The 16,712-nt window shown below is 39.0% G+C and overlaps 1 protein-coding gene across 1 annotated transcript; it reads right to left on the minus strand.

Moving 5' to 3' along the window:
- Positions 1-1,714: 1,714 nt before the first annotated feature.
- On the minus strand, positions 1,715-16,712 carry ugcg (UDP-glucose ceramide glucosyltransferase). Its single transcript, XM_071913199.2, has 10 exons — positions 16,455-16,712; positions 15,246-15,390; positions 13,694-13,796; positions 12,864-12,965; positions 12,566-12,678; positions 11,854-12,032; positions 5,694-5,780; positions 5,333-5,440; positions 5,160-5,238; positions 1,715-2,868 (listed from the first exon to the last, which is right to left on the minus strand). The coding sequence occupies exons 1-10, from the start codon at positions 16,550-16,552 to the stop codon at positions 2,698-2,700; spliced, it is 1,185 nt and encodes a 394-aa protein (XP_071769300.1). The 5' UTR covers positions 16,553-16,712; the 3' UTR covers positions 1,715-2,697.

Here is a 16,712-nt window from a genome sequence, read left to right on the forward strand (position 1 = left end):
TATCAAAATAATTAAAATAATTCTTCTATTTTGGAAGTTTTGAAGATTTTGTTAATATGTCCTTAATTTCTCATGACAAAAACATGAATTATCCATTAATAACACAGCTTTACAGGTTATATACAGCTGGTTTACATGTTGTAATGAGTTATTAATGAGCTATTAATGGAAAGTTCCTGTCTCCCTGAACTCCAAGTCAGTCTCAAGTCTAAATGTAGAACAGCAAGTCAAGTCAGAACAAATCAAGAGTCCAGTTTTAATAGGATAAACACTTGGTAAGAGCATCATGAGTTTGATTTCTATAATCAGTTTCAACTTCAATAAATTCAATCATTCCATACAAATTCAGAAAACAGAATTTTCCATTTATTTGGTATAATTGGGCATAATTAATGAGCTTTCATTCAAGATTCATTTGGAATAATTAATGAGTATAATTAATGAGATGTCATAGTTCCACTTGGCATAAATTAGTAATATTAATGAGCTGTCAATCAAAATTCATTTGGCATAATTGAGTGTAATTAATGGGTATAATTACGGGGCTGAATTAAAGAGTTTTATTTGGTACAATTAATGAGCTGTCAGTTAAAAATTCATTTAATATAATTCATGTGGTGGAATTTGTTATGATAATGAGATGATAAAATATTCCGTAACATGCCTTCTGCCTACTTTCTGACATCCAATGGCTGTGCTCCTTTTTATCCCTGCCCACTCAACTTCCCTCCCGGCCAATCAGGGAACATGACATGTATGCAAATAACCTCATTAATATGTAATAAAACATTAAAAAAAACAGACACATTTTATTTTGATATAATAAAACTTTATTGTTTCCTGCGATGACGTCACAGACCCCAGCTGTGATTGGTCGGTGTTTTTACAACAAAAACAAAACAAAAACGACAGAAACGTATTGGACGATGGCGAGTATGTCCGACTGCGTTCTCTCCGATTTTTTTTGGATTTTTTTTTTTGCGTTAGCATCAAGCTAAAAACAAAAGGAAAAACAGCTAGCATCAGCGTGCGCCGGGTTTGAGCGGAGAAAACGACGATGTCATCAACCAAAACTCGTTCATTTACAAAAAAACAAAAGCTGACGAAAACGTTGACACTTCTGTATTTACATTTGAGACGCTAACAACAACAACAATATTATGGATTTACAATGTTAGAAAAATCGTCAACACACAGTCTCCAGTGATTTGACTCAAAAAGGGCGGGGCTTGTTGGCGGGAATCGGCGGCCATTTTAGAATCAATTTTTGTCTTCCCGTTAGAGTTGTTACATGTTTTTTTTCATTGGAATGAATGAGCGGAAAATGCTAAAGATGATGCTAACGACTGTAAAGCTAATAACACTAAAGGAAAGACAGAGATTGGATTCAAAATGTCACATTCAAAAATTAAAGTAAAAAAAAAAATTAGGAAGTAATTAACCAAAATTTAAATGAAAATGACAATACAAAAAAATAAAAGAATAAAAAAAATAATAAAAGTACAAAAATGTTTAAAAAAAACTGCAAAAAAAAGAAATTAAAAAAGGAGCTTAACCCTAACCCTTAGAATTCAAAAAGTAAAAGGGGAAAATTAAAAAAATCTAAATCAAAATACAAAATCATTAATAAAAAAACTCAAAGTAAAATAAAAAAATAAAACTCAAAGTAAAAAAAAGTGCAAATAAAGTCTTCAAAATAAAAGTACACAAAATAATCAAAAAATAAGTCATAAAAATAAAAATAATGAACTAAAAGATAAAGACAAAAAAAGACGATTTTGTTTGGAAATGTTTGATTTTCTTGTTTTATTACAAACAACAAAAAGTTCATGAAATGTTTTTGTTTTCTTTGTTTAGTCCCACTTTTCTTTTTTTTGTTAGACACACCGAAATGTCGTGGCCATTTTCGCCATACTTGGCAAAAAAAAAAAAATTAATAAATCTGATTTGGATTAAAAAAATAAAGAATAAAAATAAAAATCAGCAAATGAGGTGAGCGATTTGACTGAAATTCAATAATTTACCAAAAAATAAAGAAAAAGAAAGAAAAGTCAATTGAGTAAAAAAACAAACAAAAAATCTAAATAATAAAAACAGAAGTTATAACAAAACGACAAAAACATGTTATTTCATAAATACAATAAATATTTAAAATTCATGCAAATTCTCACAGAAATTGAGTTTGCTTTGAAAATCATACATTTCATATCTCACCTCATTGGCTGATTTTTGTTTTTTTATTTGTTTTTTACAGCTTTGTTTCCATGGCAATTTTGACGTCATTCGTGATTTTGTTTGCCGGCGAGAAAACTTATGTTAAAGCATCGCAAAAAACAAACAAAATTTCAGCCAATGAGGCAAGAAACTATCCACTTCCTGGAAACACTCTCCCCTCATTGGCTCATTGTTTTCCCGCTCGTTTTTGGTGGGGGAAAAAAAAAAAAAAAGGGATTTACAAAACTCCTCAGATCTTTCTAACACTTTTTTCCTGCTTTCTCATTGGCTCGTTTGCACTTTGTTTACATTTTAAGAGCACCAGCGTAACATAAATACACACACACACACACACACACACACACACACACACACACACATTAAAACAGGCCAATCTTTTTAAAAAATAATAAAAAAAAAAAACAGAAAAATGGAAAAGTCTGTCTCTTGTTTCCTGCTCTTTTTCCGTTTGCCACGTCGACGTTACACGTCCAGGATCTCCTCAGCGGTGCCACCGCAGCGTAACCGGTAGCGACCGGTCCGCCAGCTGATGGTCGGGTCCCACAATGCCGAGAGGAAGATCTGCACCGTCATGGACTCTCTGATGAACCAGGCCACGGCAAAGTCCAGTTTGGAGAAGCATAGCGGGCCACCCTGTGATATCAATGTTTAACAGTATGTTTGTTAGTAAAAAAAAAATCTAAAAATATAATTGATCTCCCTGTATGTTCATATTCAAATAAATGTTAGCAGTTATGTTTATAAAAATGCATAAATATTACTAATTCACAAAACATGAAAGTGTTAGTACAGTTTGAAGAACCACAACAGGCCGCCCTGTGATGTCAATGTTTAATATTAGTATATGTCATTTAAAAAAAAATTCTACAAATATAATGGACCTGTGTATGTTCACATTCATATAAATATGAATACTTGCATTCATTAAAAAATATGTAAATATTGAATATTCATATATACATTTCAAAAATTATAATTTACCTTATTGTGTTGTAATATTAATGTTCATATTAATATGTGAAAAATTAGACTAACAATAATACTGATAATCATTGCAGTCAATACCTAATATTAACATTAATAGTACTAATAACAGTAACTAACAACATGAATCCAAATAATGGTAATATTCCTAATAACGACGCTAGTCCTCATTACATATTAATGAGCTGTCAATAATTAATAGTTTAAACCCTCCTCATTACATATGAATGAGCTGTCAGTACATAATATTACAAGTACTACAAATAGTGATAATACTATGAATGTAAATAATTTTAATAACCTCAATCTCAATAATTATTCTAAATACTACTAATGCTCCTCTTCATTACATATTAATGAGCCGTCAATACCAGGGCCCTCATTTATCGAGTGCGTAAGTACAAATATGTGTGTAAACCATGCGTACGACCAATTCTAAGCAAAGAGTCGGATTTATCAATTTGTACTTATGCTTGAGAACGTGCGTAAATTTAAGCACAGCTCTGACCGTGCTTACGCACAGCACCGAGCGGTTGAAAATGTAAGACCACCAAGAACGACAGGAACAGACAATCAAATGAATAGGCATTTTCATAATTATTAATATAAAATTCCTTAGGCTTCAGTAGTTGAGACTAAAAGTGCATGTTATACCATTCATATACAATTTCGACAGTGCATATTGTTCAACTACATTATCTAGTCCATTTAAGCATACTGAATTAAATCGACTAATCGCTTTAATTATTAGTATGGGTGATGAAATTCAGGGTATAGGCAATCATAAAAGGCAACAATAAGACATTGATAGTTGTGTGAGTAAAATGGCTCATCTTGCTTTGATGGATGATTTGGAGCATTATGCATTACGCATGGAGCGCGTTCTTAGAGAGCGCACCAACTTTTTAACTGAAAGCGATGAGGGGCGACTCAGTAGATTTTGTTTTATTGGACCTCTGCCCCATCTTCTCCTTCAGGGAGGACCTGCAGGCTTAGAGAAATATATTCAAATGAAAATTATCTATCACAATCCGGTGTCCGGAGTGTCCGGTCCACATCGGACAGGCTGGTCTCAGTCTGTTCTCCGCCTGTTGCAGCAATGTCCCTCTTGTTGACTATTATTATTTTGGATTCAGGTCAAAACTTTTTTTTTTTCCTGCCACTGCTCTGCTGATAAAACAGTTTAATGCCGCCGCTCACACCTGCTGACAGACTGTATGTTTTCGCTTGTTTATCAATCTACCATCGAGTGTTCCAGAAAGTACTTTGTGGTGCCACAACCTCAGTTACCAATTTTTAATAATTCAATGTCTGCATCTGTAAATGCTTCCTCCTGCGTTCTTTGTCTGAGCCGTGTTCAGCACAGAAGAGATATCAATGACATTTCCTGCTGCATTTAAAGGGAAGGTTGTCACCATATATGGTCAATTGGGGGCGTAAATCTATGTTAATGAGTGGCTGTGCACGAGCATGATGGTACTTATGCACATTCTAAATTTTTTTCATAAGAGAGAATTTAGAACCTTTTCTACGCAATGTTGATAAATGAGGGCCCTGGACTCCAGTCAATAATATGAATCTAATGTTAATAATTTCAATAATCACATGAATCTCAATTATATTACTACCAATAACAATGACCCTCCCCATTACATACGAGCTATTAGTAATACCTGCACTCCAGTCAATTATGTTAATAATGTTAATAAGAATCTGAAAAAATAACCTGAATTTCAGTTTCTCAGTAAATCTAGTAAAAACTAATTACCCTCCTCATTACATATTAATGACCTGTTAATGATACCTGCACTAGAGCCAATGTTAGTACAGTAATGTTACTAAGAATCTGAAAATCTATATGAACAATCTGAATCTCAGTAATTCAACTACATAATTCTAATGAGCCTGTTAATTACATATTAATAAGCTCTGAATATTACCTGCACTCCGGTCAGCTGGATGTAGTCGGCAATGAACCAGGCCAGACAGTGACACATGAAGAACACCATGATGTCCCACCTGCCCCACACACACACACACAGAGTAGTTACTAGACCCGCCCACTAGGCACGCGGCTGCCTCCTACAATAGAATAGAATGGATGGTTGTTTACCTGAAGACGTGGTGTGCTGCCCAGCCAATGATCAGACTGGCCAGGAAACACTCAGAGATTGGCTCGACAACAGTGAGCGGCAGCATGTTGATCCGCAGCTTGGCCCACCTGCGTACAGGTAGCCACATGACAGATTCACTAGCCACATCACTATCTCCACTAGCCACATGAGTATTTCACTAGCCACATTAATAGTTCACTAGCCACATGCATATTTTCATTTGCCACATGAATATTTAACTTGCCACATGAATATTTTCACTAGCCACATGAGTACTTCACTAGCCACATTAATATTTTCACTACCCACATGCATATTTGCACTAGCCACATGACAATCAGCTGACAGAGTGCTTGTCACCTGATCATACGGGACTGGAACTGGCCAATAGAATAAGAGCCGGAGTTCTGCAGCGCCACCTGTGTTGCCATGGAGAACTTCCAGCCTCTGAGGAGAGAAAGCAGCTGATTGGTTAAGGCCGTCCAATGAATGAATTAAAAAGAAATCTAACCCTAACCCTAACCCTAACCTAACCCTTAAAAAAAACATTTTTTATACAAAAACACTTAAAATAAAAATCTATAAAACTATGAAAAAATATTAAGAAAATTTGTAATCTGTAAAAAAAAATTTTTTGAAAAACAAATGAAAAAAACAAAATATACCAAAAAAAAATTTGTAAAAAAAAAAACTAGAATTACAAAAAATACTTCGAAAACTATTTGAAAACTAGAAAAGGCTAAATTTTCTAAAGAAAATGTAAGTGTGCTTGCCGCCCTTGCAATGCACCTGCCCTTAGACTTGGCGTTCACTAGCTTTGCTAAGCGGTGCAGCATTGCAATTGTTAGCATTTTGACAGACTAGACTCAGTAAACAGAGCCAGTTGCGTTCAAAGGCACTGGGAAACTTTTCTCATCACTCCACAGCAACATGTTTGGTATTGAACGAAACTACAGATTCCCAGCTTTCCAAGGACCCTAAACGCATCACAAAGACGGTGCCGAGACTGACAGAAAGCCCATGTGGGGAACTCATGGTCTCTGTCGCCATCTGCTGGCTGTGTCGAAGCACTGACATGAATGAGCTCGACCATTTCATTTCATGTCATTTTATACAGTAAGGTCAAGTTTTAAAAAATGCTGTCATCACATTGAAATGGTTACTATGAGGCCATATTTCATCACACATGAATGCAATTGGGCTCTTTGGATTCACAAGAGTCTCAGCTTTGCAGCCATACCCAATTTCTACAATTCCATGACTGTTTAGGTACCACAGTGTGCAGAAACAGGGAAAGAAAAAAAGGCGAGAATAACATCTTTTCACTGCATGCAGAACACTGTGTCTTTAGTACCCTGGAGCTCATATACCCTATGTAGCTGACATATGTCAGATATGGCTGTAAAGCTAAGACTCTTGCGGTTCTAATGAGCCATTCAGATATCTTAATGTGAGAGGTCAAGGGACCCGTTTGAAAATAGTCATGCCCATTTACCTTTGTCAAAAACTTTGCCGACTTTGGAGCTATGTTACATAACATGGCTGGTACCTACGTATTCGTCTGGATGTCTAGTTTCCGCTAATAAAAAAGCTCCACTCTAGCTTGAAAACTGAGCTCGTGAGAAGCTCCGTTAAGCGTCGGCCGACGCGCAGAAACCACCATACTCTGTGTGTGTACCGTAGCTTCAGTTAGCTTCAGCTACTGTGTGTGAGAAACCAGACATACCTCCCGATCTCCGCAGCGCGGTCCGTCTGTCCCAAATGCATCAAGCCAGCCATTAAAAACTCTGCACTAGACTTTTAATATACAGAATAAAAGTCCAAATACATCCATACTGATCTGATTCTACCTTAGCTTCAGCTACTGGGTGGGAGCCTCCCGATCTCCGCGGAGAAACAAGGACAAAACCAAACTTCAATTTCTGGCTCTGTGATCCTGTGATTGAGTCCACACGGTTCTCAGGTTCTCATCCTTTTACAATGTCCCAAATGCATCAAGCCAGCCCATGTGGGGAACTCATGGTCTCTGTCGCCATCTGCTGGCTGTGTCGAAGCACTGACATGAATGAGCTCGACCATTTCATTTGTATAGCCTAGTAAGCTGATGCTACTGTTGCTTGCTAGTTAGCTTCAGCTACTGCGTGCTAACGTACCTCCCGATCTCCGCAGCGCGATTCCCTCTGTCCCAAATGCATCATGCCAGCCGGTAAACGGTCCGTCTGTCCCAAATGCATCAAGCCAGCCGGTAAAAAACTCCACAGTAGACTTTTAATATACAGAATAAAAGTCCAAATACATCCATACTGATCTGATTCTACCTTAGCTTCAGTTAGCTTCAGCTACTGTGCGGAGAAACAAGATGGCGGACAAAACGAAACTTAAATATCTGGCTCTGTGATCCTATAATTGAGTCCACATGGTTCTCATTTTACAATGTGTGTGTATTGCGTCCAAAATGGCATTTAATCCTTAATATCTCAAAAACCTTATGATGCATCTCTTAGAAAAGTAATAGCACACGATTCCTCAATGGGCCGCACATTTTGATGTCTCACGTGTATTTACTGTAAAAACTGTAGGAGTAGTGTGCCAAACTTTTTGGCGGAAAAATAATAATAAAAATGGCCGACAGTAACAATAAGAGTGTGCTTTGCTTGCAGCAAGCACACTAATAATAATAAGTATGCAAGATAATAAGAGTGTGCTTTGCTTGCAGCAAGCACACTAATAAGTATGTGAGATAATAAGTGTGCTCTGCCTACGGCAAGCACACTAATAATAAACAAAATGGCCGACAGTAACAATAAGAGTGTGCTTTGCCTACGGCAAGCACACTAATAATAAGTATGTGAGATAATAAGAGTGTGCTCTGCCTATGGCAAGCACACTAATAATAAGTATGCAAGATAATAAGAGTGTGCTCTGCCTACGGCAAGCACACTAATAAGTATGTGAGATAATAAGAGTGTGCTCTGCCTATGGCAAGCACACTAATAATAAGTATGCAAGATAATAAGAGTGTGCTCTGCCTACGGCAAGCACACTAATAATAAGTATGTGAGATAATAAGAGTGTGCTTTGCCTACAGCAAGCACACTAATAAGTATGTGAGATAATAAGAGTGTGCTCTGCCTACGGCAAGCACACTAATAAGTATGCAAGATAGTAAGAGTGTGCTCTGCCTACGGCAAGCACACTAATAATCAAAAGAAAAGATTTTTTAGATTACATCCAAAAACTAGAAAAAAAATAGCCTAAACGTATTTTGAAATAAAGATTACAAAACTACAAAAATTAATTTCCAAAACTAATTCTAAAATAACCTTGAACACTATAAAAAATAAAATTAGTTTTAAAATAACAGCCTAGAACACAAAATACAAACAAAATGTAAAAATAATATCAGGGCTCCAGAGTGCAACCATGTAGTCGCATTTTGCATCCATTTTTGGAGACAGCGCGATTCAAATTTGTAATTAGGAGCACCAGTGTGACTTGCAAACATGCCACCCCCTACCTTTTATAAAATTATTATTATCATCATATATCACGTTAATTTCATACATCACTTGATCAATGGGAGGATAAGAATTAATGTCTGTGATGTGTGTGTGTGTCAGAGAGAGACAGAGACTATAGTGCGGAGCTATCCCCATCCTATACTGCGTGGGAGATTTGTCTAGCTTTGGTAAACGCTTTTCGCAGCTTGGTTTATTGGTAAGAGTGAGACAATAGATTCTTTTTTTTTTTCAAGAAAAGACCCTCCTGAGCCACAGCAGCACCAAAATGTTGAGGAGGACAAATCAGATGAAGAGCAGCAGGTGATCCATGAAAAAGGCAAAGACAGGAATGGCTCACACAGTTTATGTAGCTGAGATACTACAACAAGCACAGAGCCTGTAGAGAGCCACGGCACGTGTTCAGTTCAATTAAATGCATTGAAGCATTGCCACAAATTACCTTATTCCACTAATGTTACTTAAATACCACAAGGTAATAATGTTACCTACCATTATAGTTTATAGGGCAGCAGAAGAAGAGTTATCAGGTTACTGTTTACATCCTGTTACTAACACAGGAAAGTCTGGAGCAGAGTGAGGAATGTTAAGTTTCACTTTAGTTTTAACAGCAGAAGACTCTGTGGACTGAGTTCAGTCTGCTGGTCTGCTGTCTGTTGTTGTCTGTGTGTGCACATGACGGACAGGATGTGATGTCACATCAGGAGCATTAGAGATCGATCAGATCAATTTCTATACACTGACCAACTTTTGATTTTGTGTGTATGGCTGACTGGCTGACCGACTGACTGACTGACTGGCTGGCTGACGGACTGACTGCCTGCCTGGCTGACCGACTGACTGACTGACTGGCTGACCAACTGCCTGGCTGACTGACCGACCAACCGACCGACCAACTGACTGACTGACTGACTGCCTGGCTGACTGACTGACTGGCTGACCAACTGCCTGGCTGACTGACCGACCAACCGACCGACCAACTGACTGACTGACTGACTGCCTGGCTGACTGACTGGCTGACCGACCGACTGGCTGCCTGGCTGACCGACTGCCTGGCTGACCGACCGACTGGCTGGCTGACCGACCGACTGGCTGGCTGGCTGACCGACTGCCTGGCTGACCGACTGCCTGGCTGACCGACTGCCTGGCTGACCGATTGCCTGGCTGACCGACTGCCTGGCTGACCGACTGCCTGGCTGACCGATTGCCTGGCTGACCGACTGCCTAGCTGACCGACTGACTGGCTGACCGACTGACTGGCTGACCGACTGACTGGCTGACCGACTGACTGACTGACTGGCTGCCTGGCTGACCGACCGACTGGCTGCCTGGCTGACCGACCGACTGGCTGACCGACTGACTGGCTGACCGACTGCCTGGCTGACCGACTGACTGACTGACTGGCTGCCTGGCTGACCGACCGACTGGCTGCCTGGCTGACCGACCGACTGGCTGACCGACTGACTGGCTGACCGACTGCCTGGCTGACCGACTGACTGCCTGCCTGGCTGACTGACTGCCTGGCTGACCGACTGACTGACCACCTGCTGACCGACTGACTGAACGCCTGCTGAATATGCCTCTTGTTGATCTGCCTCTTTAACAGTGTGGCCAAACAGTTGCAGGGAAAACTAAGTTTGCCGATTTGACCATAAACTTTATTTAAATACTGTTTTAAAAAATAATTTAAAAATAAAACAGCTCATTGTTATTTCTGTGAAGTCCTGTATTTATTGCCAAAGCATTGATCAGTATCACAGTTCAGGTGGAAAAAATATGACCATGTCGATTAAGATGGTGCTTCTAAATTTGGGCTGGTGTTCCTGAAAAAGCACCTCCGCGTTTTCAGAAAGAAATACAGGGGAAACACTGGAGCTAACGTTTGCTATGGTGCGTGTGTGGCTAACTTTAGCTACATCATAAGTTGCTTACCTGTCCAATAAATGTAAGGCCAACTCGGCATCGCTCTTGTTTTCAGAGTCCTGCTCCTCCACCTTTGCAGCAATATTCACTCTGGTTTTGGAGCAGCTTTCTTACCGCGGGCTGTCAGGCTTTTTAAGCTTACTGCAGTTCGCTTTGTGGTTGCACAAATGAAACTGAAAGAAGTCCCGAATTCAAGAGGGGCGCGGATCATGTCCACCAAAACAGAGAGTATGGGCCAGACTGCTTGTTTAGGTAACATTGAGGTAACAGTGGAGGGCCTGCTGTTGATCAACAACACTTGCAAACCCCCGCTGATTATGCTTATTTTGTGGTAACAAGCCAGTAAAATATTACTGATTATTGCTAAAATGATAAAGAAAATATTTAAGACCTCTGGGAATCTAATTTCAGACTTTTTAATGCCATTTAAGGCCTTAATTTTCGCAAAATTTATTTAATGCTTTTTCAGACTTTTTAATGACCCACAGATACCCTGTAGAACACTAAAAACTACACAAAATAACCTATTAAATAACATATAAATAAAAAATTACATTACAGTAAAATTTAAAATTAAAATGTTTCAAAAAAAATTTAAATGGTTAAAACAATAAAAAAATCCTAAAAAAAATTAACTATAAAAATATGTTCAAATAATTCCCCATCGCGCTATAAACAAAATCCCAAACATTACAGTAGCCACATTACTATTTCACTAGCCACATGACTGTTTCCAGTAAAAATGGTTAAAACAATCTAAAAAAAATATAGCCAAAACTCTAAAAAAAAAACACAAATTTTACAAAAAACATTTTAAAAATAATATTTAAGTAACCTGGAAAGCTATTAAAAAAAAATGTTAAATAGCCATGACAATTTTTAAAAAAGTTACTTTACAACTGCAAAATAAAATTTATGTTTAAATAACCTACAACACTATAAAAAACACCACTGTTAACCTATCAAACTATAATTGTTTTTAAACCTACACATCTTATCACACTGTAAAAATAATCCTAAAAACACTTTTTTAACCACGTATTCCCCGCTAACACTAAACGCTATGCTGATGTGCTAACCTGTCAGCGATGGCTTTAGCCATGAAGTAATCCTCGGCGATGTATTGGGCGAAGGAGACCAATCCACCGGCCTGGTCCAGCACTTCCTTCCTCATCAGGCATGACATGCCAGTGACGCACTTGATCCCTGTCACGTTGGCCGAGATGTAGGAGCGGGGGTGCGACGTCCCAAAATACACCTGAGAGGATACAATTACTATTAAAAAAGAACAAAACAACAACAACAAAAGAAAATTACAATTCGCTTCTGTTAGCATTAAAACAGGCTGGAAAACAGCATATTAGGATTCGATTGTGCTAGTGTTCAAATAAAGCTAAAAAAAAAGAAAAAAGTAGAAATGTTAGCATTAGCATCAGTTAGCATTACAACAGCTAGAAAGACACTTTATCCCAGTAATGTTAGCTTTAGAACCACTGGCATTAGAAAACAAATTCTCAGCGTCAGCATCTTTAGCATAAGGAAAATCCCAATTTCCACCTGGGCATTGACAATAAATAAAATGCCCAAATTCATCTGACGAACAAGCAAACAAAAACAGATGTGAACACGGTAGCATTAGCATTCTTTACCATAAACAAAAACACATTACCCCTAGCATTTAGCATGCATTTGGCCCACCAACCTGTATATTATCTATTAAGCTAGCGTTAGCATGGTTAGCATAATTAGTATGGTTAGCAGGGTTAGCACATTTAGCATGGTTAGCCTGACCTGCTCCAGCGTGGCGGCAAAGCCTGGCCGGTCAGCGACATACGGCAGACCGTGAACCAATCCCACACTCTCTGTCATCTGATTGGCCAGATCAGTCAGGGTGTCGGGTTTGACTAGAGAGAGAGAGAGAGAGAGAGAGAGAGAGAGAGAGAGAGAGAGAGACACACACAGAGAGAGAAATAAATCAGATAATCAGCATAGAAAGAAACGAGAAGAAACGACAGAATAAGAAACAGAGAGAAAGAGAGATGATGAAAAAAGTAGAGAAAGGACAGAATAGAAGGAATAGAAGAGTCACCTCGGATGCCGCTGTCACAGATCCAGACTAGCTCGTACTTCGCTCCTTCGTACCCTGGCATCAAGTTGTTGATCTTGGGGTTGATTCCCACCTTCTTTCCCCCTGTAGACATTGAGGAATCCTATAGTTATCCTATAGTTTTCTATAGTATTCCTATAGTAACTGACAACCCGGCTTCAGGTTGTTGATCTTGGGGTTGATTCCCACCTTTTTCCCTCTGAAACCATGGAGGAATCCTATAGTTACTTCCAAAATTTCCCCAAGGGGATTAATACAGTGATATCTTATCTTAGTTATCCTATAATTTTTCTATAGTTTCCATGTAATTACAATATGCTGTAGTTTCCCTATAGTTTAACCATAGTTTTCATATAGTATTCCTGTAGTAACTAAAACAAAGTCTGCAGTGCTGCTGCTTAACACAGACAGTATCGACATAAGCTTTGCCCAAAAACATCAAAAGAATGACAAAAAACACCAAAAAATGTAAAAAAAAAATAAAAACAAGAAAAAAACTAAGAAAAGACAGAAATACTGGCAAGAAATTGCCCCCCAAAAAACACCAAAAACCAAATGGCTGTGCCATGACAAAAAATGACAAAAATGGATATAAAACACTGCAAAAAATGACAGACAAAAAATGGCAAAAATGGATGGCAACACTGCAAAATGACAAAGAAATGGTTAGGGTGACAACCAACTGTGAAAAATACGACAGGAGACAAAAAAATTAGCAAAAAACAAAACCTTTGTGTCTATGGAGGAAACTAAGGAAACCAGTCTGACCCTAACCTCTTTCCCTCCTTCCCTTCCCTCCTTTCCTTCCTTACCTATAAACAGCCGGGCATCCACCTCCGGATATTTGCCCAGCAGCTTTTTGCAGACATCAACGGCCGGGTCGTCCTGGTCCTGGACGCACAGCAGCAGCTCGTACTGCAGAGAGAGGGGGGCGGAGCCAGAGTCAGAGGGGGCGGAGTCACGTTACAGCAGCTCGTTAAGCTGGTTGTGATCAGGGTTTGGCGTTTTTCATCTCCCAAATTAATGAATAAATTGAAGCAAATTCTCAAAAATGATAAAATATAATGCGGATAATGTGTAATGAAATACATTTTATTAAAATATGATTGTCACATGTTGATCCGTATACATAAAACAAAGTCATACGTATACTACATTTTTACAAAAAAGTAATTCAACGTTCCCCCCAAGCCTTTCCACAAAATATAATACGGATGATTAATATGTAATGAAATCCAAAATGTAAAGAAAATATATGATTGTGAAGTCACAGGTTGATTTGTATACATAAAACAAATAGAAAAAAAGAATTAATTTCAACGTGCTGCCCAAGCCTTTTGAGCTAAATATGTAATGAAATCTTTTTTTTTTTACATATGATTGTGAAGTCAAGGGTTGATTAATACGTCGCTGTCGGGCGGAAACCTCGTATCTCCATATTTCGTCTTTTTTTTTCATAAATCAAATGCTATTGATCACCCTTTACATCTGTCTGTGGGTTTTACAAATATTTAACCAATGAAAAGTATTAAAAGAGCTTGTGACTAAATCTCGTAACTCCACTGGATCCTCAAACTGTCGGCAAAACCACGTAACTCCACCCCGCCTCCATCTTGAATGAAGTGCCGCACGTAGAGATGAGGTAAACAGTGACGAGGCGATTTCGTCTGACTTCATCTAAATAGCGGTAAATAGCTCAATAAAATGTTTTCAAATTAGCCCTAGGTTGCAAACTTAGTTAAAACTATGCAGTGTACCTGTTTATCAAACTTAGCTCTGATGTTAACATTGTGATTATAGATGGAAGTGTTTGCTGAGGAGACTAGAAGCTAGACTAGAAGCTAACGTTAGCGATGTGACAAGAAATGATCAGATTATTCATAGCCTTTCTCTCGCTAGCTAATGTTAAATCAATCCCTACTTCATCGAAAGTAATACTTATTAGAAAACTCAGTTGAAACTCTGTCCTTTGCTGTAACGGCGATGATAAATGAAGTATAGCAGCTAGCTTGCTGAAGAGTCTAGAGAGCAAGCTATATGACAAGAAATGATCAGACTAATGTTATAGCCTATCGTTCACTTGATCAGTCGCTACTTAAGATTGTCATCAGCAGATGTAACGTTATGTAATATCAGTGTTGTACAGATGTCTCGTCTAGTTAGCTAGATAACCAACTTCTTGCCTCAACATGATGTTACTGTAACCTGTTGAGGCAAACTAATCTGATGTGACCGGGGTTTTTTTTTTCATTTCCTGAAAAGTTACGGTTTTGGACATACAAGGTTTCCACCCGACAGCAACGACACATAAAACAAAGTTAAACATATTTAAAAATATTTGTAAAAAATATATATAGTTTTTACCTTGGGGTAATCCAGGGCAAAGAAGGTTTCCAGGTTGCTGATGAGATTCGGGTCGACGCCCTTCAGCGGCTTCAGCAGCGACACGCCTGCCATCTTGGAAAAAGGCGCCGCGACCTCTGACCTCTTCCTGTTAAGATGGAGGCGGCTGTGGGGGGTTGGGGGAGTGGGAAAAAGTCAGCTTTCATGCCAAAAAACACAAATGTACAAAGTTTTTGGATTGTTTTTCTGAAGAAAGTTGGCTTCAGGGTTTGCCTTGAAAGTTTGTGAGAGAAAAGACCTGGGAAGTTGGTGGATTGAGTATTCCCGCCAAAAATACAAAGTTTACAATTTTTTTGGGTTGTTTTTCTGAAGAAAGTTGGCTTCAGGGTTTGCCTTGAAAGTCCTGGAAAGTTTGGATTTGAGGAAACCCGATAGAAATCTATTAGCAAAATCCAATTAAAGTTGTTGTTGTTTTTTTAAATGGCTTTAAAGGCAATCCATTCCTTTTCAAAAACGTTCCAGGCTATTTTGAAATCACTAGCCTACTAGTCAAGTGGTTTTGGAAAATCCCATGTTTCACAACCTGACCGGTCCGGTTTATCTTTCAGGAACCCAATGCACCAGCCTTCATTAAAAAATTTCTCACTTTTAAACTTCTTCGATTATCGGCACATACACACATGATAGAAAACAACTAAAGCATTTTTCTGAACCAATCGAATCTTACAGAAAATCCGGCACACATATATTCCACCAATCAGCTCGTTATTCCAATATGATATCAACTTTCTTGCAATTTGTTCCCGCTGCTCTCTGCCGCTCACCACGGTGTGTTTTGGTGGAAGAAAGCTAGTTAGACTTCACATAGTAACCCGAAAGGCGAAATAAAGCCATTTCTACTGTTATGACCTCAGCTAGCTAGGTAGCTAACGAACAGAAAATGAATAAGGTTCGCTAGCTAGAAGCTACGAAGGGAACCGAATGAGTGTAACGTTAATTAACTGAGCTGAGATAGCGGTTAGCCAGGAAGACGCCCAACAGCTAACAGTAACCGAACACGGAGGTTTAACGGCCGTAATGCAGCCAGAAAGCCCCGGTTAAATCCCCCAATTCGCGATATTTCGTGAGTTTAGCTTCAAGGGAGATATTATGACAACACACCTAATAAAAAGCCCGAGTTGCCGCTAGCTGGTTAGCTTAGCTAGCTAGCTAGCTTAGCGGTCCACTTACACATATATGATGGACATGAAGTGCATGAGCCACAGCACGAAGAACAAGATGAAGCCGAACACGGAGAGTCCCTGCATGGCGAGATCCAGCAGAGCCATGGCGGTCAGCGGGGGGCTGCCGGAGCGGGAGGCCGGCTCAGGGGGCGAGGAGCTCGGCTTGACTCAGCCAGCGGCTCCGGCGTCGGACCGGGAAGTGTGGAAGTGCGGAATGCGGGTCAGAGTGTGAGGTTGTCGGCTTGGCTAAGCTAGCGGGTCCGGC

Source organism: Centroberyx gerrardi, chromosome 2 (assembly GCF_048128805.1).
Source record: "Centroberyx gerrardi isolate f3 chromosome 2, fCenGer3.hap1.cur.20231027, whole genome shotgun sequence".
Classification (NCBI taxonomy): Eukaryota; Metazoa; Chordata; class Actinopteri; order Beryciformes; family Berycidae; genus Centroberyx; species Centroberyx gerrardi.